Source organism: Erinaceus europaeus, chromosome 13 (genome assembly GCF_950295315.1).
Source record: "Erinaceus europaeus chromosome 13, mEriEur2.1, whole genome shotgun sequence".
Lineage (NCBI taxonomy): Eukaryota > Metazoa > Chordata > Mammalia > Eulipotyphla > Erinaceidae > Erinaceus > Erinaceus europaeus.
Window position 1 is genome coordinate 4,663,680 of NC_080174.1, and position 25,883 is coordinate 4,689,562.

The 25,883-nt window shown below is 56.3% G+C and overlaps 2 protein-coding genes across 4 annotated transcripts; one reads left to right on the forward strand and one right to left on the reverse strand.

The window, feature by feature from the left end:
• Positions 1 to 3,780: 3,780 nt before the first annotated feature.
• PSMB1 (proteasome 20S subunit beta 1) lies at positions 3,781 to 12,570 on the reverse strand. Its single transcript, XM_007521603.3, has 6 exons — positions 12,269 to 12,570; positions 11,294 to 11,401; positions 9,429 to 9,510; positions 6,564 to 6,693; positions 4,766 to 4,872; positions 3,781 to 4,429 (listed from the first exon to the last, which is right to left on the reverse strand). Exons 1-6 carry the CDS (start codon positions 12,379 to 12,381, stop codon positions 4,244 to 4,246), a joined length of 726 nt encoding a protein of 241 aa, XP_007521665.1. The 5' UTR covers positions 12,382 to 12,570; the 3' UTR covers positions 3,781 to 4,243.
• Positions 12,571 to 13,337: 767 nt separating this feature from the next.
• TBP (TATA-box binding protein) lies at positions 13,338 to 25,346 on the forward strand. 3 transcript variants are annotated; one of them, XM_060205193.1, is made up of 8 exons: positions 13,338 to 13,359; positions 17,135 to 17,320; positions 18,342 to 18,715; positions 19,737 to 19,824; positions 21,213 to 21,304; positions 22,536 to 22,703; positions 23,715 to 23,809; positions 24,726 to 25,346. In XM_060205193.1, exons 2-8 carry the CDS (start codon positions 17,267 to 17,269, stop codon positions 24,803 to 24,805), a joined length of 951 nt encoding a protein of 316 aa, XP_060061176.1. In that variant the 5' UTR covers positions 13,338 to 13,359; positions 17,135 to 17,266; the 3' UTR covers positions 24,806 to 25,346. The 3 variants fall into 3 exon arrangements, with proteins under 3 accessions (XP_060061176.1, XP_060061174.1, XP_060061175.1); XM_060205191.1 differs by having other exon boundaries at positions 13,347 to 13,447; XM_060205192.1 differs by having other exon boundaries at positions 13,350 to 13,447; positions 17,132 to 17,320.
• Positions 25,347 to 25,883: the final 537 nt, after the last annotated feature.

A 25,883-nucleotide genomic window follows, 5' to 3' on the forward strand; every position in this document is an offset into this window, starting at 1 on the left:
GGGAATCCAAGGAGTCCCTAACTAGGGCCCAGATGATGAGGTGTGATTTTACCAAAAGCGCCATTATTCAGTGGGCCAGTCTCTTGCCCTTATCCAACTTTTGTAGTCCTCTCTCTAGCTGATGATCTTAGACTTAGTTATAGAATCAGCCCATGTCTGTGACCTTGGGACAATCACTGGAGCTTCTGGTAGAGGGATGGACACAGAACTCTGGTGGGGGAGCCGTATGGGATCACAGCCGTTATCATTTTGTGGATGAATCTGAAATCTCTAGGAAAAAAGAAAAAACAAAGCAATGGCAACTGGAAAAAAAAATAGACAGGGAAGTCGGGCAGTAGCACAGCGGGTTAAGCACACATGGCGTGAAGCGCAGAGACCGGCGTAAGGGTCCTGGTTCGAGCCCCCGGCTCCCCACCTGTAGGGGAGTCGCTTCACAGGCGGTGAAGCAGGTCTGCAGGTGTCTGTCTTTCTCTCCCCCTCTGTCTTCCCCTCCTCTCTCCATTTCTGTCCTATCCAACAACAACATTAGTTAATAATAGTAACTACAACAAAAAGGCAACAAAAAGGTGAAAAAAAAAGTTGGTCGAGGAAGACATGGAGACGGGCAGAATGAAGCAGATGCCACCTTCTCCGCTGGTGAGCTGTGCAGAGCCACCCGAGTGCGTCAGCTGCGTGTCACCTCAAACACCCCACACGCTCGTCTCCTTAGACCACAGGTCCCTCTCCCCACCTTCTTCTCCATCCTCCTAAGGACTTGCAGAGCAGGCTGCCAGCCGGGGGGCTCCAAGCCTGTGTTTTTGTCCCTCCTCCGGGTCAGGATGCCAGGCCTCACGGAGGATATAGGAGTCACTTATAGGATATATAAGTGTCTCGGTTAGCTGTCCGGCTCAGGTGAAAATTAGTCAAGTCATGGGCCCCTTGGAATATACCTAAAATAGATCTTTTTTCTAAAATTCCCCCCCCCCAAATTTCATCTGCTATATTCTTGCCTTTAGGTTCCAGGTTAAACAATTCATCCAGCTTTATATCTTTTTGCTTTTTTTAGTCACCAAGTTGCAGATGCTGCCATGACGCCATCCTGACCTCCCTGGGCAAACACCCTCACCAGTGTCTTGGAGCCTCCCCTCCCCAGAGCCCTGCCCCACTAGGGACAGACAGACAAAGGCTGGGGGTGTGGGTCTGCCAACACCCATGTCCAGCGGAGAAGCAATGACAGAAGCCAGAGCTCCCACCTGCTGCTCCCCATAGAGAATTTGGGTCCATGCTCCCTGAGGAATAAACAGGAAAGCTTCCAATGGAGGGGACGGGATGCGGAACGCTGGTGGTGGGAAACGTGTGGAATTTTACCCCTTTATAGCCTGTGGTCTTGCTGATTATTTTCAATTTTATAAATAAGTATTTTAAAAAAAAGCGTTTTGGGCCATCTCCAAGTCCACCCGACCTCCTGCGGGCTGGTGGCTGAGCGGAGCAACACTGCCGCCTGGAGGCTGGAGGCGGCACGAGCTGTCGCCCTCTGGGTAGGGGACTCCTCCTGGGTGCCACTCCACCCCCACCCACAGGGCTCGGCGAGACGCACGTCATGTCTGCCTTCTGCAAGGCCACACACTGAAGAGCCTACCATGTAAACTTGTGTTTATGCTGGAGGCCGGGATGGTGGCATACCCGGTTAAGCACACATCACCCACCGTGCTCAAGGACCTGGGTTCGAGCCCCTGCTCCCCCCTGCAGGGGGCAGCTTCAGGTCTGCAGGTGTCTCTGTCCTATCAGAAAAAAAGAAAAATAATAAAAGGAGAAAACAGCCACTGGGAGCAGTGGATTTGCAGTGCCGGCACCAAGCCCTAGCAATAACCCTGCTGGGAAAGAAAAGTATGTGTGCTGCTGTTCATTTGCATCAAAGCAGGACTCCGGGGGCGGGGGCGGGAGAGGTGGATTTTGGGCCCTGGGAGGCCTCGCTTGGTGATGGTACAGGAAGCATCAAAGCAGGACTCCGGGGGCGGGGGCGGGAGAGGTGGATTTTGGGCCCTGGGAGGCCTCGCTTGGTGATGGTACAGGAAGGCGCAGGAAGCTTCAGGTTAACTGCTCAGACGTTTTGAGAATAAAGGTGATTTTTAACAGGGGCCAGGCAGTGGTGCACCGGGTTAAATGCACCCATCACCATGTGCAAGGAAGGACCTGGGTTTGAGCCCCCTGTGCCCCACCTACGGGGGGGGGGGGGAGGGAGAAGCTTCAGGAGCGGGGTAGTAGAGCTGCAGGTATCGCTCTAACTCCTCTCAATTCGTCTGTGCAAAAATTGAAAACCATGCTTTCTTTTTTTCAGGTGTGTGTGTGGGGGATAGCACAATGAATGACTCTGCAAAAATATTTTCATGCGTGAGGCTTCCAAGACCCAGGTTCAACCCCCAGCATCACCGTCAGCTCAAGCTGAGCAGGGCTCTTGGGTTTCTCTGGATCCCTTTCATTACAGTAAGACAAAAATGAAAAACACAAAAGCCCTGAGCTGTGCGGGGCGCACCCATTACCATGTGCAAGCCCCGGGGTCTGGACTCCTGACCACACCACGCCCATCCTGAGTCATTTTCTGTGATTCCTAACGCTTTACAAGACTTCAACACTGTTGGCTCGCTTCTGTTTTGTTTTCTGATTCCCCAGGAGTGAAACCGCCTGGCAGCTGCCTTTCGTCTCTCTACGTATCTCTCCGGTTATCACCTCCTCCGTTCCATCCGTTTTGTCCCAAAGGACAGTCTCATGCTTTTTGATGGCAGAGGGGTATTCCGTGGAGTGTCTCCCCCATAACATCTTTAGCCAGCTGCCAGCTGACGGGCATCTAGGCTGCGCCCCTTGCTCAGGTGACGCAAAGCGTGACATTCCCTGAGACAAGCCCAGTGAGAGTTCACTCCTCAAGGGTCACAGGATCTGTGCTTGGTTGCTGCGCTGCCACCCGACTCCCCCCCCTCTCCCCCAGCACGATCCACACAGACAAAACCCTTCAAGCAGGAGACCGCGGTCAGGGTCTTGAGGGGACTGGGCTAGAGCGACCCACCAGGGTGGGGGAAGAATTCACAGAAATTCCACAGAAATACGGGGCGTGTCAGATGCACAAACTTGTACATAGTAAAAATCAATGGAAAATTATTTGAAAGGGCAGGGGTAGACAGCACAATGGTCACGCCAAGAGACTCTCCTGCCCGAGGCTCTGAGGTGCCAGGTTCAATCCCCCACACCATCAGCCAGAACTGAGCAGGGCTCTGGAAAGTAAGCAAGCTGAAGTAGCAGACATGGCTTATGTAATTTCCACAGCCCCTCTTCATCAGTGTGACCAGAGTCCCAGCTGTCTGAGGGCCCTGAAGAAATGACACCAACACTTGACAGAGGAGATGCTCCCTCCCCGCCTGGTGGGATGACCAGAGGGCCGGACAGGACAAGGACGACGTGTCCCCCTGTCTCCCGCCGAGCTGGGCGAGTCAGCAGTTCCGTCTGGTCCTCTGGGTTCTCGGGCTTCACCCCCCAGCTGGACTCCAGGCAGACCCCACTCACTTCTGCAAGTCCCCGCCGTCCACCTGCCCCCTGGGTCCTAACTGGCTGTCTCTCGGGGGGACCCCAACGCAGTAAAGATGAGGAACGAATCCCGTGAGGCCGGCACCGGCAGAGGCTCGCAGCCGCGGCCCCGAATGGGCCGACACACCACCAGGGCCTCTGTTCAGACCCGAGCGCGACTCCTAACAGACCAGCGGTCGCATCCCACCGTCACTGGGTGTAGCCACGAAGTAAACCACACCAAGCTGTTTTGCGATCTCACTTGTTTAACAAGAATTATTCCACTATACACAGCGGGGGCATATCTATTTATCAGTTCTAAAACAAAAACTTTGTGCCCTATCAAAACCTAGGGAAAGGCTTTCCCCGTTCCTAGTGGGGTAAAGCCACCCCAGACTTCCGGCTAACGTCGCTCATGAGGTAAGCTGATCAAGTCGGACTTTCCAGATACATTTCTTACAAAACTTGACATGACCTGCTAGCTTTCAACTCATGAAAACAAAAAATGGCCGAGATTAAAAAATATCTGGTAAGAAAAAGAAAAAATGGCCGAGAAAGAGAAATTAAAAGCATCTGGTAAGGAAGAGAAAAGAAGATTCTGCGCCAGGGTCCAGCTGCTCAGGAGACGGCTGCGGAGAGAGGGAGCCCCGGGCTCCACGGGACGAGCCTACAGCCCGGCAGCTCTGACCCGCCCGCAGCGGCGCGCAGCTCAGTCCTTCCTGAGGGGCACGGTCTCCTCCCTGATGCCCTCCTTGGTCACGATGCAGATGCGCAGCGAGTCCCCGGTGTACACGTCCCGCTCGGCCGCGGAGATGAAGACATCCTTCACCAGACGCATCGCTCTGTCCAAGGACAACGGGACGTGCTCCACGTTCTGCATGTTCTTAAAGCCGACCTGTGGACAGGAGGCGCGCTGACACCCCGAGCCTCGCACAGGCCGGCTTCGCCCTCACCCCCGTGCCTGTGCCAGCACAGCAGCCTCCACAGGCCCTCGAGGACTCGCTTCATCCCACCTGGAGCTGCTACTCAGACAGTGCCTGTCGACAGCACATCACCTGGCCGGGGACACACGGCCTCGGGGAGACACAGGAAGGGATTCCCAGGAACCCCAGAAGAACTGAGTAGGGATCAGCCTTCAGCCCTCAGCTGAGAGGACAAGCTGCAGAAAGCAGGGAGTGAGAGAGCTGGGGGAGGAAGGCCCAGGCCCACAGCCCGCCCCGCGGGCCCTCACCTGGTTGTCCAGCAGGGGCTGCAACATGGCGCTCGCCGAACCCCCGGCCTTGAAGGAATCTCGCTGGTAGGAGCCCACGGGGTCGAAGCTGTACACGGCGCCCTTCCCTGAGGAAGAGAAGTGCTTCCGTGAGGACAGGTCCTGACCAGCCCCAAGCCCCGGCCTCGCCCCTCAAGCCAGAGGTCGTGAGTTCAGTGCCCGGCGTGGCGATATGCCCTGGTTCTCCCTCTCCCTGTGCTCAGCACGTAGACAGACAGACAGACAGACAGACAGAGGGAGCATTCCTGGGAGGCAGCTACCCGCCGGTTTCAGAGGGCTGGCCTGGCTCAACAGTCCTTAGGACTGGTCCTTCCCTCAGAGATCAAATCAGGCTGAACGGTGCTCGAAGCTCCGAGGACCCGGATTCAACCCCTGGCACAAGTGGCTGAGCAGTGCTCCGGCTCAAAGACATACCCAGAGGGGCTGAGGGCAGTGTATACCCAACAGAGCACACACCTTACCTCCCATGAGCAAGGACTCAGGCTTAAGGCCTCAGGCACCAGCTGCAGGGGGCGATGCTGCAGGAGTGTTCCCGCCCTCTTCCTAGCTCTACAAAAATAATCAGGGCTGGGTGGTAGCGCACGTGGCACAAAGCACAAGGACCTTATGGCGTGAGGATCCCGGTTCGAGCCCCCGGCTCCCCACCTGCAGGGGAGTCGCTTCACAGGTGGTGAAGCAGGTCTGCAGGGGTCTGTCTTTCTCTCTTGATGTCTCTGTCCTATCCAACAACGACAGCGATTACACTAATAACAACGGGGGGGGGGGGCGGGCGGGGCGGTGGTGCGCCTGGTTGAGCACACGTTACAATGCATAAGGACTGGGGTTCAAGCCCCTGGTCCCCACCTGCAGGAGGAAAGCTTCACAAGTGGTGAAGCAGGGCTGCAGGAGTCTGTCTGTCTCTACATATCCCCTTTCTTCTCGATTTCTCGCTACATCTCTAAAATGGCCTCCGGGAGCAGCGGATCGCTAGTGCGCCAACAACCCTGGAGGCGGCGACAAGGATGATGGGGCGGCCAAGCGATGGTGTGCAAGGACCCAGTTCAAGCCCTGGTCTCCACCTGCAGGGAAAGCTTCACGAGTGGTGAAGCAGGGCTGCAGGTGTCTCTCCCTCCATTTCTTCTTCGCCCCTTTCAATTTCTCTGTCTCTGTCTAATAATAAATAAAAACTTAAATAAAAAAAGTTGGAGAAAATGAAGTAAGAGAGAGCAAAGGCGAGAGAGAGACCAGGGAGGTGTGGGCACCCACAGCAGCGTCTAGTCCCCACGGCAGTCCTGGCAGAGGAAGGGAGGGGAATATGGGGGAGACAGCAGGCCCGTCTGCAGAGGGCACTCACTGCTTTGTCACATGCGCAGCCCAGGTTCGAGACTGGCCCTGCCAAGGAAGCCCACGTGCTGGGGTCCCCCCGGCCCCCGTTGATCAGAGGAGCAAAGCAGAGCAGAGGAGCCAGGAGCCTGCTTCCTGCCCGGCCGGCCCCGGCCCCGGCCCCTCCAGTCGGAATGCTAGTCCCCCGCAGATCCCGGAGCCCTGCGCCCACTCAGCTCACACTGAGGTCGTGTCCCGAGGCCTGACTGCTTCCGGTGACACCAAAACTCACGCAAGGCTCTGGGACAGACAGCCGTCTCCGCCCGCCCGCCCACCCAGCATCAGGGGAGGCTCCCGGCGACCTCTCTGCCACGGGCGTCAGGCCCAGGTGCTGGGCGGGGGGACTCCGAGTGGACTCAGGGCCACCCGCACTCCACCTCAGAAGCCAGCCCGCTACCTTCTTCGTCCAGGCCCCCGATGATGTTGTAGACGTAGTAGGGGAAGAAGCGCCGGGAGTACAGGATGGTGGACAGCATGGCGGCAATGGCCCCCGTGGTCATGGCCTTGTTGTTGGAGTGCTTGTACATCTGCAGGGACGACACAGGGCGGAGAGCAGCGCTGACGGCAGGTCACGACAGCTTCGCTACAGGCACGGGGCTGACCGGTGCCAAGCGTCTGTCCGGGGGCAAGGCCCTTTAGTATTGCTTTTTAAAAAAATATATTTACTTATTGGCCAGAGACAGCCAGAAATTGAGAGGGAAGGGGGTGATAGAGAGGGAGTCAGAGACACCCACAGCCCTGCTTTTCCAAAGCTCTCCCCCTGCAGGTGGGGACTGGGGGCTCGAACCCGGGGCCTTGCGCAGAGACATGTGCACTCAACCAGGTGCGCCACCACCAGGTCCTTAATGCTGCCTTTTATGTATTTTTTACTGTTTTATTTATTCTCTTTTTATTGCCCTTTTTTTTTATCATTGTTGTGGTTATTATTATTGTTCTTATTGCCAGATAGGACAGAGAAATGGAGAGAGGAGGGGAAGACAGAGAGGGGGAGTGAAAGACAGACACCTGCAGAACTGCTTCACCACCTGTGAAGCGACTCCCCTGCAGGTGGGGAACGGGGGCTCGAAGTGGGATCTTCACCCCGGTCCTCGAGTTTCACACCGTGTGAGCTTAACCCGCTGCGCTACGGCCGACTCCCTACTGCCTTTTAAACACAAGCCGCAAGCCGCCTAGTGAGAGTCTTGCAGTGCTTCTGCAAGACTCTCCTGCCCGAGGCCCCCAGGTTGCAGGTTCAACCCCCGGCACCACCACCAGCCAGAGCTGAGCAGGGTACTGGGCGCTCTCATTAAAGCAAAATAAGCTTTTAAGGAATGAGAAAGCGGGGCCGGGGTGGTGGCGCACCTGGTTGAGTGCACAAGGACTTGGGTTCAAGCCCCCGGCCCCCACCTGCAGGTGGGAAGCTCCCTAAGGGGTGCAGCGGCACTGTGGGTCTGTCTCTAATCCCCCTTCCCTCTCCAGTTCTGATGGTTTCTACCCAATAAATAAAGGTAATAAAAGTTGCAATACAAGAAGTGGAAATGCATTTATGTAACTACTGAGAGGTGGGGAGGATGGGTGGAGACCCGAGCCGGGCCCCCAGGTCTGCAGGGCAGGCGCCTCCCGCCTCAGCTCCCGCACGGGCCGGGCCACTGGCTCACGTGGGCAGTGAGCTGCTTCACACACGCGAGACTCAGGTCTGAATCCAGCCCCCCCTGTGCTGAGGAAGCGCCGGCCGGGGCTGTGGTTTCTTCCCTCTCCCCCTCTCTCCCTCGGCCGCTACGTGGGAGTGCCTGGTGCCGCGTGTCCTCTGCCTCTCACCCCCCCAAATGAAAGCCCCTCATCGTCAGGAGTGGCTGGACAGGGACTGAGCTCAGCGATGGGCCTCACGGCAGATAAACAGGCACCGAGAGCCGCAGCAATGTCAATAAACCTGCAGTCGCCGCAGCCTTCAGGAGACTCTGCGTGCGCACACCCACGTGGCAGTGTGACGCTCGCTTCTCTCGTGAAAAAGGCTTTTTTCAAGTCAACTGACATATTTCCCATGTCACACACACTACACAGTTTCCTTATAAAGGAAACTAGAGCCGGGAGTCGGGCGGTAGCATAGCGGGTTAAGCGCAGGTGGTGCAAAGCGCAAGGACCGCATGAGGATCCCGGTTCGAGCCCCCGGCTCCCCACCTGCAGGGGAGTCGCTTCCCAGGCGGTGAAGCAGGTCTGCAGGTGTCTGTCTTTCTCTCCCCCTCGCTGTCTTCCCCTCCTTTCTGTCCTAACAATGATGTCAATAACAACAATAACTACAACAACAATAACGCTAAGGGCAAGAAAAGAGAAAATAAATATAAAAAAATTTAAAAAAGAAAACTAGAGCCAAGAGTACGCAACCCCACTGTTGTGGAGCCTGTCTGAACAAGCACCGAGAGCAGACAGGCCTCTGCTTTCCTCAAGAGCCAGTGCCCACGGCCCCAGCGAGAGCGAGGCGAGGCTGCATGGCACAGCACGGGCCACGTGTTCAAAGCCATCACTCTGTCCCTGTGTCTCCGCCTTCCTCTCCCTCCCTCCCCCTCCCCAAGGCTGACCTCCTCCTCCGGGCCCCACTGTCTGTCTCCCCTGGAACCTGCTTCCTCAGCTAACAGCATCAAAACCCGTCAAGGCTGTCAACAGTAACGGTTTAGGTCTGTCTCTCCTCTAAGCTCCTGGGTTATTCTTCTACAGCTTGCTAGAGAAAAAGCCTAAGGGTTAGTTAAGCCAAAGCCGGCCACGCCCGAGGCAGCCACAGTCCCAGGTTCAAGTCCCGGCATCGCGAGTCACTGGTCTGGTGAGTGTGAGCACACCAGCTGGACGACTCCATAGCAAGCTCCCGGCCCACAGACGCTGCTCTGCTCTGCTCTGCTTGTGAGGGCAGACCCCGACTTCACACTGCAGAGACCTTCACTGGACGTGCCGGCCCAGGACTCCAAGTCTGAAGCTGCAGCTTCCGTGCCAGTCCGACACCGTCTACAGCCAAGCAACCAGCCCTCTGCCTCTCTCTCCCTCCAATCAATCAATCAATCAATCAATCAATCAGTGATAAATCTTTTGGTGGGAACCCCCACCAAAGCGGAGTCTGCTTTTGCTCCCCGCCCTGCTCCTCTGATGGGCGGCACCAGCAGGACAGGAACCGTCTGAGATGGGAGCTCCGACCTGCCAAGTCAGGGGATCTGAGCAGTGACGCCCTTGGCGAGAAGGGATCTCGTGACCCGCAGCTCAGGAGGCGCCACAGGCGTGAGGGCAGCGTCTTGTCTACCTTTAGTCTGGCTTCGATGATCTTGGTCAGGGTGAGGCAATCTCCATGGAAACCGCTGCAGCCGATAACCGTTTTGTCTGTTCTGTAAAAAGTCCATTTGCGGAAGCAGCTGGTTAGACGGTAAAGCAAAGACGTAAAATTTAAACTCTCACGACTATTTCTGCTTACTGAGTGGTACTGGTTCTAACTGGTTAGCTCTCTGGAGCTGGAGGCAGTCTGTATTCCTTACCTTAATACAACAGTGGAGCAGAGAAGGTGCAAATAAAATAAACAAATAAATACAGACGGGGAGGCCAGGAGATGGCTCACCCAGTCAAGTGCCCAGTATCCCACACAAGAAGTGTCAAGGGCTGAGGAGACAGCATCACGGTTCTGCAAAAGGATTCTCCTGGCCGAGGCTCAGAGGTAACAGCTCCAAGCCCCAGCACCACCCCCAGCCAGAGCCGAGCGGGGCTCTGGTGTCTCCATCTCTCTGCCTTTCCCTGTACCTCTCATGAAAACAAGACGTGCACGTGAAAAGGTTTATGATTGGGAGAAAAGGTGTATGGTGTCTTTCCTCTGCCCCTCACTCTCCATCCAGAAAACTCAAAAGGGAAAAAGACAAAGGCCCCAGGCGTGCAGGAGCAGTGTAGGTAGAGGCGCGGCAACAGCCCGGGTGGCAAGTAAACCGGTATGAGTACAAGCATCTAAGAAATGAGAAGATGAGCAGAAATGCTATTTAAATGACAAGCATATGCTAGAAGTAGACTGAGGCCCCAGGTTCTATCCCCAGCAGAGCAGAGCTCTGGTGTGTCTTTCTCATATAAATAAATAAATAAACAAATTTTAGGATGGCAGAGCGAGCATAATGGTTCTGCGTAAAGACTTCCATGCCGGAGGCTTCACAGTCTTAGGCTCAGTCCCGTGCACCACCATAAACCACAGTGAGCGGTGAGCTGCTGTCTCTTTCTGTTATTCCCTCATTCAAATAAAACGAATCTTAAAAAAAAATCAAGACCCCTATAGAGAAAAACGACAAATGAAACTAAAAATCGCAGGCAACGCCAGGGCAGTACATAGGACCAAAGTCTGAATGTCACCACCCTGACCTGCAGAGACAAAGAAAAGCTTCAACAAGAGCACGACGGACTCTCAGGCGTGAGGCTCCAAATCCCCAGGTTCAATACTCCACACCACCCAAAGCCAGAACTGAGCAGCATCCTGGCAGAAATAAAAAAGAAAGCAAAGTGGGAGGCGGGTGGTAGCGCACGTGGCGCAAAGCGCAAGGACCGGCATCAGGATCCCGGTTCGAGCCCCCGGCTCCCCACCTGCAGGAGAGTCGCTTCCCAGGCGGTGAAGCAGGTCTGCAGGGGTCTGTCTTTCTCTCCCCCCTCTCTCCATTTCTCTCCTAGCCAACGACGACGACATCAATAACACCAACCATAAAAAACAAGGGCAACCAAAGGGAAAAAAACATTAAAAAATCTTTTTAAAAAGTGAAAACAAAGCCAGCCAGCCAACAACGAGCTGAGAGGCTAGGAGGTGCCCAGTGGGAAAGCCTGGGACTGTGGCCTGGGTCTCATCCCCAAAACGTGGGTTAAGTCGCCCATCCAGACGCGCGCGGGTGTTAACAAGATTATTCTTTCACCTTCGCCATACTGACAACTTTCCACGTTTCAAAAAAACCAATTTTCAGACCCCCATTTAAAAAGCACGACCGTGGCCACACTTGGCCAGTGCCGCCGACAACAGTGGGTAGAAGCCCCCGGAAACACATTTCGCAGCAATCCTTCCTTCCTTCCTTTCCTTTTCTTTCCCTTTGCGTCGCCCTTGCTGTTGTTTTTCGCAGCGATCCTCAAGCTTCGGGAAAACAAGCGGCGACTTACAGCTTGTAACACTTGGGGCTGTCCCTGGTATGGATCGAGTAGCCTTCGCTCAGGCGGGTGTCAGACGCCACGATGGAGAAGTCTTCTCCGGCGATTGCCAACACAGTGCTGCGAGAGAGGGGGGGGGGAGGGAAGAGAGGGAGAGGGGGAGACAGGGGGGAGAGAGGGAGGGCAGAAAAGGAGGAAGGGTGAGCTCTGAGCCCGAGCTGCAGGCAGAGCCCACGGAAGCGGGGCGGGGGCGGCAGGTGGGTGCCCGCAGGACCCCGACCACGTCCGCGCGAAGCTGAACGACAGTCCATAGGCTCGGGGCCCCGGGGGTCCCACAAGGTCGGGGTCCCGGGGAGTCGAGGCCCCTCGGGGTCAGGGGTCGGGGTTCCCCGGGGTCAGGGGTCCCGGGGACTCGAAGCCCCTCGAGGTCAGGGGTCCCCGGGGAGTCGAGGCCCCTCGGGGTCAGGGGTCGGGGTTCCCGGGGAATCGAAGCCCCTCGGGGTCAGGGGTCGGGGTTCCCGGGGAATCGAAGCCCCTCGGGGTCAGGGGTCGGGGTTCCCGGGGAATCGAAGCCCCTCGGGGTCAGGGGTCGGGGTTCCCGGGGAATCGAAGCCCCTCGGGGTCAGGGGTCGGGGTTCCCGGGGAATCGAAGCCCCTCGGGGTCAGGGGTCGGGGTTCCCGGGGAATCGAAGCCCCTCGGGGTCAGGGGTCGGGGTTCCCGGGGAATCGAAGCCCCTCGGGGTCAGGGGTCGGGGTTCCCGGGGAATCGAAGCCCCTCGGGGTCAGGGGTCGGGGTTCCCGGGGAATCGAAGCCCCTCGGGGTCAGGGGTCGGGGTTCCCGGGGAATCGAAGCCCCTCGGGGTCAGGGGTCGGGGTTCCCGGGGAATCGAAGCCCCTCGGGGTCAGGGGTCCCGGGGAGTCGAGGCCCCTCGGGGTCAGGGCCGGGGTTCCCCGGGGTCAGGCAGCGCGCGGCGGCCCGGGCCGTACCCCCCATTGAAGGCGTAGGGCGAGAAGCGCTGCTGCACGGGGCCCGCGGCGCGGTCGGGCTGCAGCGTGGGGTCGCGGTCGGGGCCCCGGTACACGGCGACGGGCGACAGCATCGCGGAGACGGGCGCGGCGGCGGCGGCGGCGGTGCTGTCTCACGGCGAGATGGCGGCCGGCGGAAGCCACGCCCCTTCCGGTCCCCGGCGGCGCAGGCGCCCTGGCTAGGCGGGCGGGCCGCTCTGCCCCGCGCACTCACTGGTCCCGGAGGTCCGCCGGCCGCCGCGGGCTGTCGGTTCGCACACCCGCGCGTACGGCGCGGCCGAGCGGCGGTCACGCGCCCCAGTGTCCCCGCCCCCCGCGCTAGCGCCGTTGGCGACCCAGCGAGAGGCTCTCCGCGGTGTCCGTGCAGCCCTGACTGCGTGCCCGCTGGCCCTGTCCCGGGAGCCTGGGCAGCAAGTTCGGTCGCTGGCGGCCTTTTACTGCCCCCTGGACACGGTGCCCGGGCGCCGACGGCACCCTCACTGCCCCGGACGGTGTTTTAAAGCGAGTACTGACGAGAGGAAGGTCTCGGTCCGGGCAGCCCGAACACCAGGTAGCCCTTCGCTCCGGAGCCCCCGGGTGACCGGTCTCTGCCCCTGCGGCGGCCCGGGACCCGCAGCCAAGCAAGCACCGTGCTCGCTTACGAGGAACCAATCACAAGGCGCACGCCCCCCTTTCCCCCCCCCCCCCGCGTTCGGGTCGGCCCCGTCCGAGGCCCCGCCCCAGATGAGTAGTCACCAATCAAAGTCGCTGGATTGGTGGGTTCCGCCCCAGGCCCTGTCCGCGTGCCGGCAACCGCCAATCAAAAGGCGCGGGAGGGCGCTAAAGCGTGTTGGATGGGCCGGCCGGGCCCCGCCCCGGGCCCCGCCCACGAACCAGCCACCACCAATCACAAGGCGCAGATCCGGCGGGTCTGGCTGGCCCCGCCCCCTCGCCGCTTCCGTCTTATCCCCCGGGGCGGCAGGAAGTGACGCGCGCCCGCAATGTCCTCGCGTCGGAGCGTGCTGAGGCCGGCGCGCGGACGGGCGGTAGTGACGTAATAGGCGCGCCCGCAGGTACGCGGGGTCGCCAAGGGTCGCCGTGGCGGGCGCTGGGCGGCCTCGCGCGCTTTGGGCCACCGGTAGCGGGCCGGGGGCGATTCAGGTAACGGCGCCGCGGGCTCCTCCGCTGCTTCGCGCCCCAGCGGCCGCGCTGCGACTCCGGGGACGGTGGCGGGAGGGCCGGAGGGCGCGCGGAGGCCGCCTGGGGGCCCCGGGGCGCGAGTGGGGTGCAGGGGGCGCGGCGGCGAGGCCGAGCGGCGACGACGACACCCCCGCCTCCACTCGGCGGAGCCGCCCGTTCTGAGAGAGGACAGGTCCCGGGTTCCCACCTCCCGCGTCGGAGGGCAGCACCCCGGGCCCCCCACGGCACTCGCGGCTCCCGGCAGAGGAAGCAGGTGCCCCGGCCCCGTCGGTGTGTCCGACGCGACGCAGGAGGCGCCCTTCCCTTGCCGAGTTGGTCCCGGCCGGCCTCCACCGAGCGCCCCTTCGCCGAACACGAGATTGCGGCCTCAGGGCAGGCGCCTCCGATGCGCCCGGTTGGGTGAAGCAGAGCCCTGCGTGGCTGCTGGAGAAACTGCGATTGTTGCGCCCCCCGGCCCCCGGCCCCCGGTCCCCCGTCCCCCGTCCACGGTCCCCCCCGGTTCCCCGTCCACGGTCCCCCCCGGTCCCCCGGTTCCCCGTCCCCTCATCCCCCCGTCCACGGTCCCCCGTCCACGGTCCCCCGGTTCCCCATCCCCCCATCCACGGTCCCCCGTCCACGGTCCCCCGTCCACGGTCCCCCGGTTCCCCATCCCCCCATCCACGGTTCCCCGTCCACGGTCCCCCCGTCCACGGTCCCCCGGTTCCCCGTCCCCTCATCCCCCCGTCCACGGTCCCCCGTCCACGGTCCCCCGGTTCCCCGTCCCCTCATCCCCCCATCCACGGTCCCCCGTCCACGGTCCCCCGGTTCCCCATCCCCCCATCCACGGTCCCCCGTCCACGGTCCCCCGGTTCCCCATCCCCCCATCCACGGTTCCCCGTCCACGGTCCCCCCGTCCACGGTCCCCCGGTTCCCCGTCCCCTCATCCCCCCGTCCACGGTCCCCCGTCCACGGTCCCCCGGTTCCCCGACCCCCACCCCCACACCCCCCCGCACCTGACACCGCGGCGGCTCCGCAGGATCCATCAGCTCAGCAAGCGCCTTTTTCTGCTCGGTGCCCAACTTGGGCTGGGGGCGGAGGGGCAAGGCGAGGAGCCCAGGCCTCACGCATCCACCGAGCATCCACCGAGCCGACTCCGTTCTGCGTTTTTAGAGGCAGAAAGACCAGAGCGCTTCCCCGTCCGCGGAGCTCCTTTGGCGCTGTCCTGGGCACCAGCCGGGGCCTCACGGTGAAGCCTGGCCGCCCTACCCGCCCAGCCACCTCTCGGGCGGCGGGAAAACTGCGGCGCGGTGGTCGCAGGTGCGGCTCCTCAGACGGCCGGTTCCCGCCCCTGAGTCTGGGGCCTTCCGCCGAGCCGGCACCTGCCTTCCAGAGCAGCCCTCGTGCCGCCCACCTCGTGGGCCCTGTGATGGGAACCCGGCTCGGGCGGGACCGCCTGCTCTCATTCCCGCCCCAGCCTCCCCCTTCCTCCCATCCTGCCTGCCCTTCCTCCCACCCAGGTGCTGGAAGCAGCGTGCATCCCTGCTTGCCCGCCCAGCATGCCCAAGAGGGATGGTTCTTGCAGCGTCACTCGGCGTGGCGTCTTCTGTTCACCGTCATCTGCTCGGTGACAGAGCTCAGACCAGTCAAAAGCATGATAGCTACCTGTTCCTGCTGGGCTTACTCTGCCTAGTTCTCGCTGTTGTCTTTCACTTAAAGACTTACCGACGCCATGAGTGAGGGCGAGCAAAGGAGCATGAACCAGGGCGTCACGCTGGCACGCGTGAGACCAAGGATCGAACTTGGGGCCTCGTGCTTGTCCAGTGCTTTTCTCTCCTGGGCCACTCTTGCTATTTAATCCAGGGGTGGGGGGACATCCGGCCCAGGTAAGGCCTCCAGAATCTGTTACTCTGGCCCTGCCGAGACAATGGCAGACAGGACCCCAACTTCAATAAATCTAGGACTTTTTTTCAAGCCTTTTTTTAAAGATTTGTGTTTAATAGTGGCTTACAAGATTGTGAGGTTACCACCAGAGGTCTGTACCCCCATCCTCCCGACAGTAACCACCTAGTTCTCACAGTGCCAGGTAGTTTGTTGGTTCTTTTCTTTCTCCTTTTTTGCGTATCCATGTGTTTCAGTTCTCTGGATTACACACGAGTGAACCATCTCTAATGTTGCTTTTTACCATAGCGACATTAAGTACCTATTTTTAATTTTGTATGACCTGCTGATGTTATAAATATCCAAATGGCCCTTGGCAGGAAAAGGGTCCCCATTTCTGTTTCACTTATTTATCTATTTTTTAATTATTTTACTTACTGGATAGAGACAGCCAGAAATCAAGAGGGAAGAGGGTGATAGGGAGAGACAGAGACACCTGCAGCCCTGCGCCATCCCTTGCAAAGCATTCCCCCTGCAGGTGGGAACTGGGGGCTCGAACCCGGGTCCTTGCACATTGCAGCATGTGCACTCACCCAGGTGCGCCACCACCTGGCCTCTCATTCATTTATTTTTAAACACTTAAATTAAAAAGCATAATGGTTCTGCAAAAGACTTTCTTTCATGTGTGAGGCTCTGAACTCCCTGGTTCAATCTCTAGCACCACCATAAGCCAGAGCCGAGCAGGGCTCTGGGGTGTGTGTGTGTGTGTGTGTGTGTGTGTGTGTCTGCCCTCCACCCCATCTCCCTCTTTTCTCTCTTTCTTTCCATATATATGTTTCTGTCTTTAATTAAAGTAAATCAAATACTTTTTTAAAATCCTAGAGCATCCCTCTGGCACAGTGATACAGGGGTTGGAACTCAGGACTTCATGCTGGAACACAACTTTTTACTTGTGTCTGCAGCTTGTACCGCAATGCTTTATGAAAATAGTAACTCAGATGAGCATATCCGAACACATATGGGTGCGGCTCGGCCTGCATGGACTTGAACTCCCAGGACATGGCCTGAGGATAAGGATCGATTGGGATGTTGGGAAGGCTGGTGTTGACCGGCTGCACTGTGCGGACTGCTGTCTTAGGAATCCTTTTCTCTGGGTCTCTTACCCATGAAATCCGAGCATGGTGAGATTGTTTCATGTAAACTAGTAGCGTGGGCTGAGGGGAGAGAGCAGAGTGGAGTCTGCAGTAAACTCATGCCGGAAGCCCCAGAGGCACCAGGTTCAAGCCCCACTACTGCCTTATGCTAGAACTCAGTGGTGTGGTCCGGGAGGTGGCGCAGTGGTAAAGCTTTGGACTCTCAAACATGAGGTCCCGGGTTCAATCCCCGGCAGCACATGTGCCAGAGTGATGTCTGGTTCTTTCTCTCCTGTCTTTCTCATAAATTAAAAAAAAAAAAAAAAAAAAAAGAAGAACTCAGTGATACTCTGGTCAGAAACAAGATTAAACCGATAACACAGCTGTTGGAAGTTGGTGTCCAGTCACAGGAAATGTAGAAAGAACACGTCTTGGACGCTGTAAGTTCAAAAGAAAGGCAGCCCAGGACGAGGTGGGGCTCTGGTCGCAGCACTGGACCCCCAGCCTTGAGGTCTGAATCCCAACCTGGCACCACCTGTGCCGGAGCTTTGCTCGTGCTTCTCGCCGTCACAGAAACCAGCAAATAAATCTGTAGTAAGACTGTACAGCTTACTGGTGTCCTCACGTTAAACTTGAGACTTTTTTTCCCCCCAAGCAGGCTCTCCGTGTCTTGGTGTGTGTGAAGAGAAAAGGGTTGAGGAGCTGTTGAAGACGGTGGGGATGCTCTAGTGAAAGACCGAGTGCTGACGCCACTTCCAGAGGATTGGGACTAACCCACAACGTGAACACTATGGATCAGAACAGCAGCCTGCCGCCATACGCCCAGGGCCTGGCCTCCCCGCAGGTAACGAGCAGCGTCGGGCCCGGCTGGGCGGAGGCGCGTTGGTAGAGGCTTTGTAGAAGGGAAGAAATGAGGCTCTGCTTCTTTCTTCTCCTTCTCATTCTTCTACTTCCTCCCCCTCCTCCTCCTCTTCTTGTCTTTTCCAGGGTTATTGCTGGGGCTCGGTACCACTGGTACAGACCCACTGCTCCTGGAGGCTGTTTTTCCCCTTTTGTTGCCCTCGTTGTTGTTATTGTTATTCTTTTTTTTTAAACCAGAGAGCTGTTCAGCTTGGGCTTATGGTGGTGTGGGGGATTGAACCTGGGACTTTGGAGCTTCAGGCATGAGAGTCTGTTTGCATAACCATTGTGCTGTCTACCCGCCGCCCATTGCTGTCCTTTTTAAAAACTACTTGCCTTTTTGTTGCCTTTTTGTTTTTATTGTTGCAATTGTTGTTATTGATGCCATAGTTGTTGGATAGGACAGAGAGAAATGGAGAGAGGGAGGGGAAGACAGAGAGGGGGAGAGAAAGATAGACACCTGCAGACCTGCTGCACCGCCTGTGAAGCGACTCCCCTGCAGGTGGGGAGCCGGGGGCTCGAACCAGGGTCCTTATGCTGGTCCTTGCGCTTCGTGCCACTTGCGCTTCACCCGCTGCACTGCTGGCCAGCCCTCTCTTTTTTTTTTAAAGAGTAGCTTTGATATGTAAATAACGATTTTGGCCAAGAAGTAATCACTCTTACAGGTAACTGGCGCTACGTGCACTTAGCCCGCTGCACTGCCGCCCGACTCCCGCGACCGTAATTGTTGGTGTATTCCGCCCTCCACATGTGTCTGAGGGATTAGGGACCTTCCTTAGTCCTCCGAAACCGTAGGGACAGAGCTGATAGTCACACCTGTCCGATTTCCAAACCCTCCTCTCAGATGTGATGGTGAAGCAGCAAGAAGCCAAGAAGTTCCTCCGTGTGGCGCTCAGGGAGCATCTGTCTCCCTCTCACACACCGGCTCCCGCAGTCTAACGCGTGGCTCTCCTAACGTTCCACAGGCCGCCCTGACTCCTGGGATCCCCATCTTCAGCCCCATGATGCCCTACGGCACGGGCCTGACGCCCCAGCCCATCCAGAGCACCAACAGCCTGTCGATCCTGGAGGAGCAGCAGCGGCAGCAGCAGCAGCAGCAGCAACAGCAGCAGCAGCAGCAGCAGCAGCAGGCGGCAGCCACGGCGGCTCCGCAGTCCACATCCCAGCAGCCCACGCAGGCGGCCTCGGGGCAGACGCCGCAGCTCTTCCACTCACAGACTCTGACCACCGCGCCTTTGCCGGGCACCACTCCCCTCTACCCCTCCCCAATGACCCCCATGACCCCCATCACGCCCGCCACGCCTGCCTCGGAGAGCTCCGGGATCCTGCCGCAGCTGCAGTGAGTCTGCGTGTCCGGGTGTCCGGCTGAGCTGCCTGACGTGCGGGGCCTCACGGAGGGGAAGGGGGTGATGGCGGGAAGGTTTGTTAGCTCAGCAGACGCCGTGAGTTGTTACCAGCTGTTTTTTTGTTGTTTTCTTTTTGCCTCCAGGGTTATTGCTGGGGCTCGGTGCCTGCACTGCGAATCCACTGCTCCTGGAGGCTATTTTTCCCCCTTTTTGTTGCGCTTGTTGTTTTATTGTTGTAGTTATTGTTGTTGATATTGATGTCCTCATTGTCAGATAGGACAGAGAGAAATGGAGAGAGGAGGGGAAGACAGAGGGGGAGAGAAAGACAGACACCTGCAGACCTGCTTCACCGCCTGTGAAGTGACTCCCCTGCAGGTGGGGAGCCGGGGGCTCGAACTGGGGTCCTTGTGCTTGGCGCCACGTGCGCGTAACCCGCTGAGCTACCACCCGACTCCCTGCCAGGAGGTTTTTATCCTCCGTAAGAGTCTCTCGAGGTCTTCATAGACGTGTGAAGTGTGAAAGCGGCCTGGGGGTCGTGGCTCCCTCCGACCTGTCGGTGAAGCTGGCTTGCCACTTCAGGCTTTCTGGAGCAGTCTTCCTCCGTGGTATTTGACCCCTGACAGCTGCCCTGTGTCACAGGATAGAGGCAGCATAGGGAAAGAGAAGTGAAAAAACACGTAAGACCGTCATTGAGAAGTGTATAGCTTTCGCCAGCAAGACACCAAACCAAAGGTTGTTTTGCAGTAACTGCTTTCGTCAGCTTTCCTGTAATCTGTCTCAATCGTGTTAGAAATAAGTAATGCTTAATGAGGAATCCTGACTGTTGACTACAATATCTAAATCTCACCACGAGTGCTTGACTTCATGTGTGTGGTACTAGTCAGCTGTGGTTAGGAGTCCTAATTAGTGAGGTGAAATCGGGTTCTAGTGAAAGGACCACATGCCTAGTTAGCCATCTAACCCTTACCTGTAAGGGGAACAACCAGTCATGCTTCGTCTTCCCATCTCTTACAGAAACATTGTGTCCACAGTGAACCTGGGTTGTAAACTTGACCTGAAAACCATTGCACTTCGAGCCCGGAATGCTGAGTACAATCCCAAGGTCAGGACGGTGTGGATGTGGTCCCTGTGTGACACAGTGAGCCTCTTCTTGTGAAGTTCTTAGGGACTGGCTTGTTAGCATCAAGACGGGGAGCAGTTTGAAAGTAAAATGTGTATCGTTCTGACCGACTGTCTGCTGGGAGGCTGTGGCAGTCTGTCAGATCAAGCTGTAATCACTGCGGTGAAGTTAGTAGGACTGCCCCGGTTTCTGTTTTGAAAGCTACATGGAATTCAAGCTGGAGTTTAAGACAAATGATAACAATCGTACAAAGAGAGAGGCAGGGAGAGAGAATCAGAATGTCACCCTGTCATGTCAGATGTACCTTGGGAGAGAGTCCCCTGCTCTGCCCGCTCGCAGCTCGATTTGGTGTCTGATGAAGCAGTGGGAGAGAGAGAGGAGCCTGTGGAGAAAATGGAGTTGGGTAACAAGGCTAAAGAAGCTCACCTTTTTTTTTAACCTTTGTATAACTGAAAGGCGGGCTGGGTGATGATGCGCCTGGTGAGGCATTTTATTTATTTATTTTTATTATTATTTTTTTTCCCTTTTTTTCTCTAGGGTTATTGCTGGGGCCCGGTGCCTGCACCACGAATCCACTGCTCCTGGAGGCTATTTTTCCCCCTTTTATTGCCCTTTTTTTTTGTTTGTTTTTTTATCATTGCTGTGGTTACTGTTGTTATTGATGTTGTCGTTGTGGGATAGGACAGAGAGAAATGGAGAGAGGAGGGGAAGACAGAGAGGGGGAGAGAAAGACAGACACCTGCAGACCTGCTTCACTGCCTGTGAGGCGACTCCCCTGCAGGTGGGGAGCCGGGGGCTCGAACCGGGATCCTTATGCTGGCCCTTGTACTTCGTGCCATGTGCGCTTAATCCACTGCGCTACTGCCCGACTCCCTGATGAACCTTTTTTTTAAATTTTTTTTTTTCCTTTTACATAAACACCATTCCCACCACCAGAAGACTGTGTCCCACCCACCCACCCACCTCCTGATGAGCCATTCTAAACATTAAGCATACAGCACACAAGGGCCTGGGTTCAAGCCCCCCCCCCCCCCCCCCAGAGGTGAAGCAGGGCTGCAGGTGTCTCTTTTTTTCTTTTTTTTAAAGATTTTTATTTACTTATTAATGAGAAAGATAGGAGAGAGAGAGAGAGAACGAACCAGATATCACTCTGCTACGTGTACTGCCGGGGATTGAACTCAAGACCTCATGCTTGAGAGTCCAATGCCTTAGTCACTGTACCACCTCCCGGACCACTGCAGTTGTCTCTTTTATCTACCCCCTCCCCTCTCAACTTCTCTCTGTCTCTATCCAAAAGTAATAAATAGTTAGAAGAAAAAAAAAAAAGTGACTTGGGCTGTGACCTCACTGACTGTTGTCTGACCAACCAGCGGTTTGCTGCTGTCATCATGAGGATACGGGAGCCCCGGACCACTGCGCTGATATTCAGTTCTGGGAAGATGGTGTGCACGGGAGCCAAGAGGTGAGCAGGGGTGGCGCCTCCTGGCTTCTAAACTAGTAGCTTAGTAAAATCTTTTTGCCCCCCCCCCCCCTTTTTAGAGAGATACAGAAAGAAAGACAGAGAAACAGCAGCTCTGCTCCGCTCTGGCTGGTGGTGCTGCTGGCCATTGAACCTGGAGCCCGGCAGGAGAGCCTTTCGCAGAACCGGCAAGCCAGAGATGTGCGTATGGCGAGGGAGAGAACAAGCCCCGCTCTCCGCCGCGCGCCGGACTGAAGGTTAAACCCCGAAGGGCAAAGAGCTCACCAGACTCCGCAACAGCAGCACAACTCCACCCAAAAGGCGGAGGACATGGACAGAATATTTACAACAGAAGAGATCCAAAAGGCCAACAGACGGGGGGGGTGGGGGGGGTTCAGGGTATTGACTGTCAGAGAAATGCAAATAGAGACAACAGTGAGGTCCCACTTCACTCCTGTGAGAATGCCACACATCAGAAAAGGCAGCAGCAACACATGCTGGAGAGGCTGTGGGGACAGAGGAGCCTCCTGCACTGCTGGTGGGAATGTCAGTGGTCCAACCTCTGTGGACAGCAGTCTGGAGAACTCTCAGAAGGCTGGAAGTGGACCTGCCCTGTGACCCTGCAATTCCTCTCCAGGGAATCAAACACACTCATCCAAAGAGATTGCTGTGCACCTATATTCATAGCAGCACAGTCTGTGACAGCCAAAACCTGGAAGCGACCGAGGTGTCCGTCCACAGATGAGTGACTGAGAAAGCTGTGGTCTAGATACACAGTGGACTACTACTCAGCTGTGAAGAATGATGAAGCCACCTTCATCTCATCTTGGATGGATGGAATTAGAGGAATTTATTGAGTGAGATAATCCAGACAGGGAAGAATGAATATGGGATGACCTCACTCATGCAGAGAAGTTGAGAAATAAGAACAGAAAGGGAAACACAAAGTAAAGTCTTGGTAGATTGCACCAAAACAAATAACTCGAGAAGAGAGAGAGAGAGAGAGAGCGTGGGAGGACTTCCAGGTCCTGGTGCTCGGTGATGGGTCTCATCTGGGAGTGAGAGTTCTGTAGGCGCCTGTCTTGGTGAGATGAGGAGTTGTACCCGTGTGCCAACGACCACTGTACACAACACCAAACTCCCAATAACACAGGGCAAAAGCTAGACTTTACTAAATCATTGTCATAATTGTTTTGGCATGCTTCTGAGTATAAATATTTCACTTTGTCCTTAGTGAAGACCAGTCTAGACTAGCTGCAAGAAAATATGCCCGAGTCGTGCAGAAGTTGGGCTTTCCCGCCAAGTTCCTGGACTTCAAGATTCAGAACATGGTGGGGAGTTGTGATGTGAAGTTTCCCATCAGGTTAGAAGGCCTTGTGCTGACCCACCAGCAGTTCAGTAGGTAAGTCTGAAATATCTGAAGTCGCCCGTGGTAAAGCACGCTGGTCCTCAGCGGGGTGGCTGTCAGCGCACTCACTCTTGGAGCTGCCCCGGACAGCACCTGGGCCCTCAGCAACCTCCCACTCCCCCGAGTGCTCCCCGAGGGCACCTCCCTCGGCTAACATGATCGCCCCACAGTCATTTTAATGCCCGGTACAGGCAGCCTAAACGTGCGAATTGCGTCCTCACTCACTCTTAGCAGTTGTTTCCCCAGCTTTTTAAAATCGTTCTAGCCAGTGTTACAGCTGTCTGCCAGCAGGAGGTAGAGCCGAGTGTCAGGAGTCTCTGATGGCTGTCCCCGCTCGCCCCTGGTGAACACTCGAGGCAGATGCCCCCACCCCCCTCAGCCTGCCAAGCACCAAGTCCTCTGCACACTCTCCCCTGGGACAGTCCCTTTGCTCTGCCTAGGGAACTCCTGGTCAGGCCCCAGGTATCTGCTATTGGTATCTCCAAGTATCCTTTTCAGCAGAGAAACCTGCCTTCTATTTTCTGCTGGTTAGAGATAGACAGACAGACAGACACACACACACACACACACACACACCATGATTGTCCTCAATATCTCTTCTGTCACTTAGTTACCTGACCACAGTTACCTGCTCGGGAGTGTTTCTGTTTGAGGAGGTGGGATGGGGACTGTCAGAGGCAAAGCTGTCAACTCCCTGATAGTAGAAGTAATTAATAGGTTCCTAAAAATTGACATAGCTCCACTTGTCCAAAATGAAACTTGCTAACTAGGGTTAGGGGCTCCAGGACAGAGAACTTTTACTCCTGTCAGAAATCCCAGATTGAGCAGAAAAAGGGCTGGGACCCCTCAGGGCTGTTCCCAGCTCACCTCACGGGGAGGCCTGGGCGGCACCCCTGGGCCTTTGCTGTCTGTCCAGATTTCTCCCCTTAACCACAGTGTGATTTGATCTAAAAGCAAGAAAGTGGGTGACTTCTAAACTATTACTCTTTGCTATCTTTTTTCTAGTTATGAACCAGAGTTATTTCCTGGCTTAATTTATAGAATGATCAAGCCCAGAATTGTCCTCCTTATTTTTGTTTCTGGAAAAGTCGTGTTAACAGGTGAGTTGTAACAGAAATAGTGACTTGCAAGCTTGAGAGTTTCAACAGTGGCATTTTTCACAGTGCTGGGAAGTATAAAATTGGGTGTGGGAGGGACAGTCCTCCTGACTTGTACAGGAGACGTTGGCCTTTAAAAATAACAAAGAAAGAAGCCTCTGTCCGCGTGTCACACTGGGGAAAGGAGAGAAAGCAGACGCAGCCCTCTTTGGGCCGTTCAGTTGGAAACAAAGCGGGGTTCCCTGGCGGCCATCACCGCGGAGTGTGGGGAGTGTGGGGAGGCCGGGGCACAGCCGCCTTCACTGCTGCCTGGCTCCTGTCTGGCACAGGGCCACACAGGCCCCTGGGTGGGTGGTGGGAGGGAGCCTGGCCACCAGGCGCACCGCTTCATACATATGTAAGCCAGAGGGAGGAAACACTGCCATCCAGACAGAAATAAGGCAGGCGGAACTAGCTCAGCCGGTGGAGAGCAGGGCTTGCATGCCTGGTGCTTCTGACACCCAGCACCGCACATGCCCGCGTGTGTCCCCACTCTCGGAGTGGATTCTCATGAATTCAATAAAAACAAACCTGGAGAAATGGATGCTTCAGTGCCTGCATTTATTAAGTTGGGTATGGAAATAATGGTGCGTGTATTTCTGTGCCAGGCAGTAGCTGAATAAGCTCTTCAGGTGGCGTTTCAGGGGCCGGTGGTGGCACACCTGGGGTCGAGTGCAGGAGGATCTGGGTTCGAGTCCCCAGTCCCCATCTGCAGGGAAGCTTTGTGAGTGTTGCAGAAGGTTTGCAGGTCTCTCTCTCTCTCTCTCTGCATTTCTGGCTGTCTCTATCTAATACATAATGGTGACTTTTTTAAACTTGACAAAGCTAGGTAAGTAAAATGGTGTTTCCGACTCATCTCCACTCCAACGTGTCCTCACAGGTGCTAAGGTCCGAGCAGAGATCTACGAGGCGTTTGAGAACATCTACCCCATTCTGAAGGGGTTCAGGAAGACCACGTAATGGCCGTCTCCACTCTGCCTCCCTGCCCCGCTAGTTCTTTCTGTTAGTTCTTGTTTTTCAACCAGTCAGTCTTGGTACTTTGACACGGTGGTGTTGTGGAGAGACGGACACTTGGTCGTGGGCGCGTGGCCTCTGGGGATGCCAGGAGGGACACCTGTGGGGACGGAAAGACTTGGCGGCTGCACGGGCCCGCTGCCGCCCGCCCCGCTATTTATCAGGAGATCTTGGGCCTTTTCTGCTGTTGACAAGCTGGTCTAGGGGATTTTTAGTGTTCAAGCCACCTCTGCGATTGATTGTACTTTTATTATTTTAACCCTCCCCAAACCCACCGTTTTTATATTTCTACCAGAAAAGTTACAGAAAAAAATCTTTTTTAATAGTGTTGTTTTCTAATTTGTAACTCCTAGGGGTTATTTTTGTGCCAGATACATTCCACCTTTTCAGTATTGAAGAACAGATGTATTAATGAGAACGAATGTCTGTACATACTTCTCTCTCTTCGGAGTGCTCTGTACAATAAAGGCTGTTTATACGAGTATGAGATCATGTTATAAACGACACTTTGTCAGTGGCCACTCACGTGACCAGACTGCCAGAGAGAAGGGATTTCTTCGCGACACCTGCAACGCCAGGGCTGTCAGGCTGCTCGGAGGGCCCCTCGCCTGGTGTTTCCAGACGTGCAGCCGCAAGTCCTCACAGAACGGGATCCCACAGCTGGATCGTGCTCCTCTCCCGGGAAGGAGGAAAGCCGGGCCGGCTGAGGGGCGCGCTGAGGCGGCCGAGCTCATCGGGAGCGGGAGCCGCGTGTCCGCCGGGATGCGGGTCCTGCAGGGCAGCCAGCGGGCGCCTGTCCCTCAGCCCAAGCAGACGCTGCCGGCTCTTGGGTTTCACCCAGCCCAACACGATTGACCAACACGACTACCTTAATATAGATTAGTCTTTTTTAATTTCTGAATTTTTTAAAATTTAACTTTTCTTCCTGTTGCCCTTGTTTTTCCTTGTTGTAGTTGTTATTGATGTCGTCGTCTTGGCTAGGACTGAGGATTGAAGAGAGGAGGGGAAGACAGAGGGAGAAAGA

Bases quoted from the DNA above. Each gene is read 5' to 3' on its own strand.
- PSMB1 (XM_007521603.3), bottom strand. From the start codon at position 12,381: ATGCTGTCGCCCGTCGCCGTGTACCGGGGCCCCGACCGCGACCCCACG. The intron at 11,402-12,268 runs GTACGGCCCGGG...CCTCTCTCGCAG, and splicing joins CCCTACGCCTTCAATGGGGG to CACTGTGTTGGCAATCGCCG. The intron at 4,873-6,563 runs GTAGCGGGCTGG...TCTCTTCCTCAG, and splicing joins CGGGGGCCTGGACGAAGAAG to GGAAGGGCGCCGTGTACAGC.
- TBP (XM_060205193.1), top strand. From the start codon at position 17,267: ATGGATCAGAACAGCAGCCTGCCGCCATACGCCCAGGGCCTGGCCTCC. The intron at 18,716-19,736 runs GTGAGTCTGCGT...CATCTCTTACAG, and splicing joins GGGATCCTGCCGCAGCTGCA to AAACATTGTGTCCACAGTGA. The intron at 23,810-24,725 runs GTGAGTTGTAAC...GTGTCCTCACAG, and splicing joins TGGAAAAGTCGTGTTAACAG to GTGCTAAGGTCCGAGCAGAG.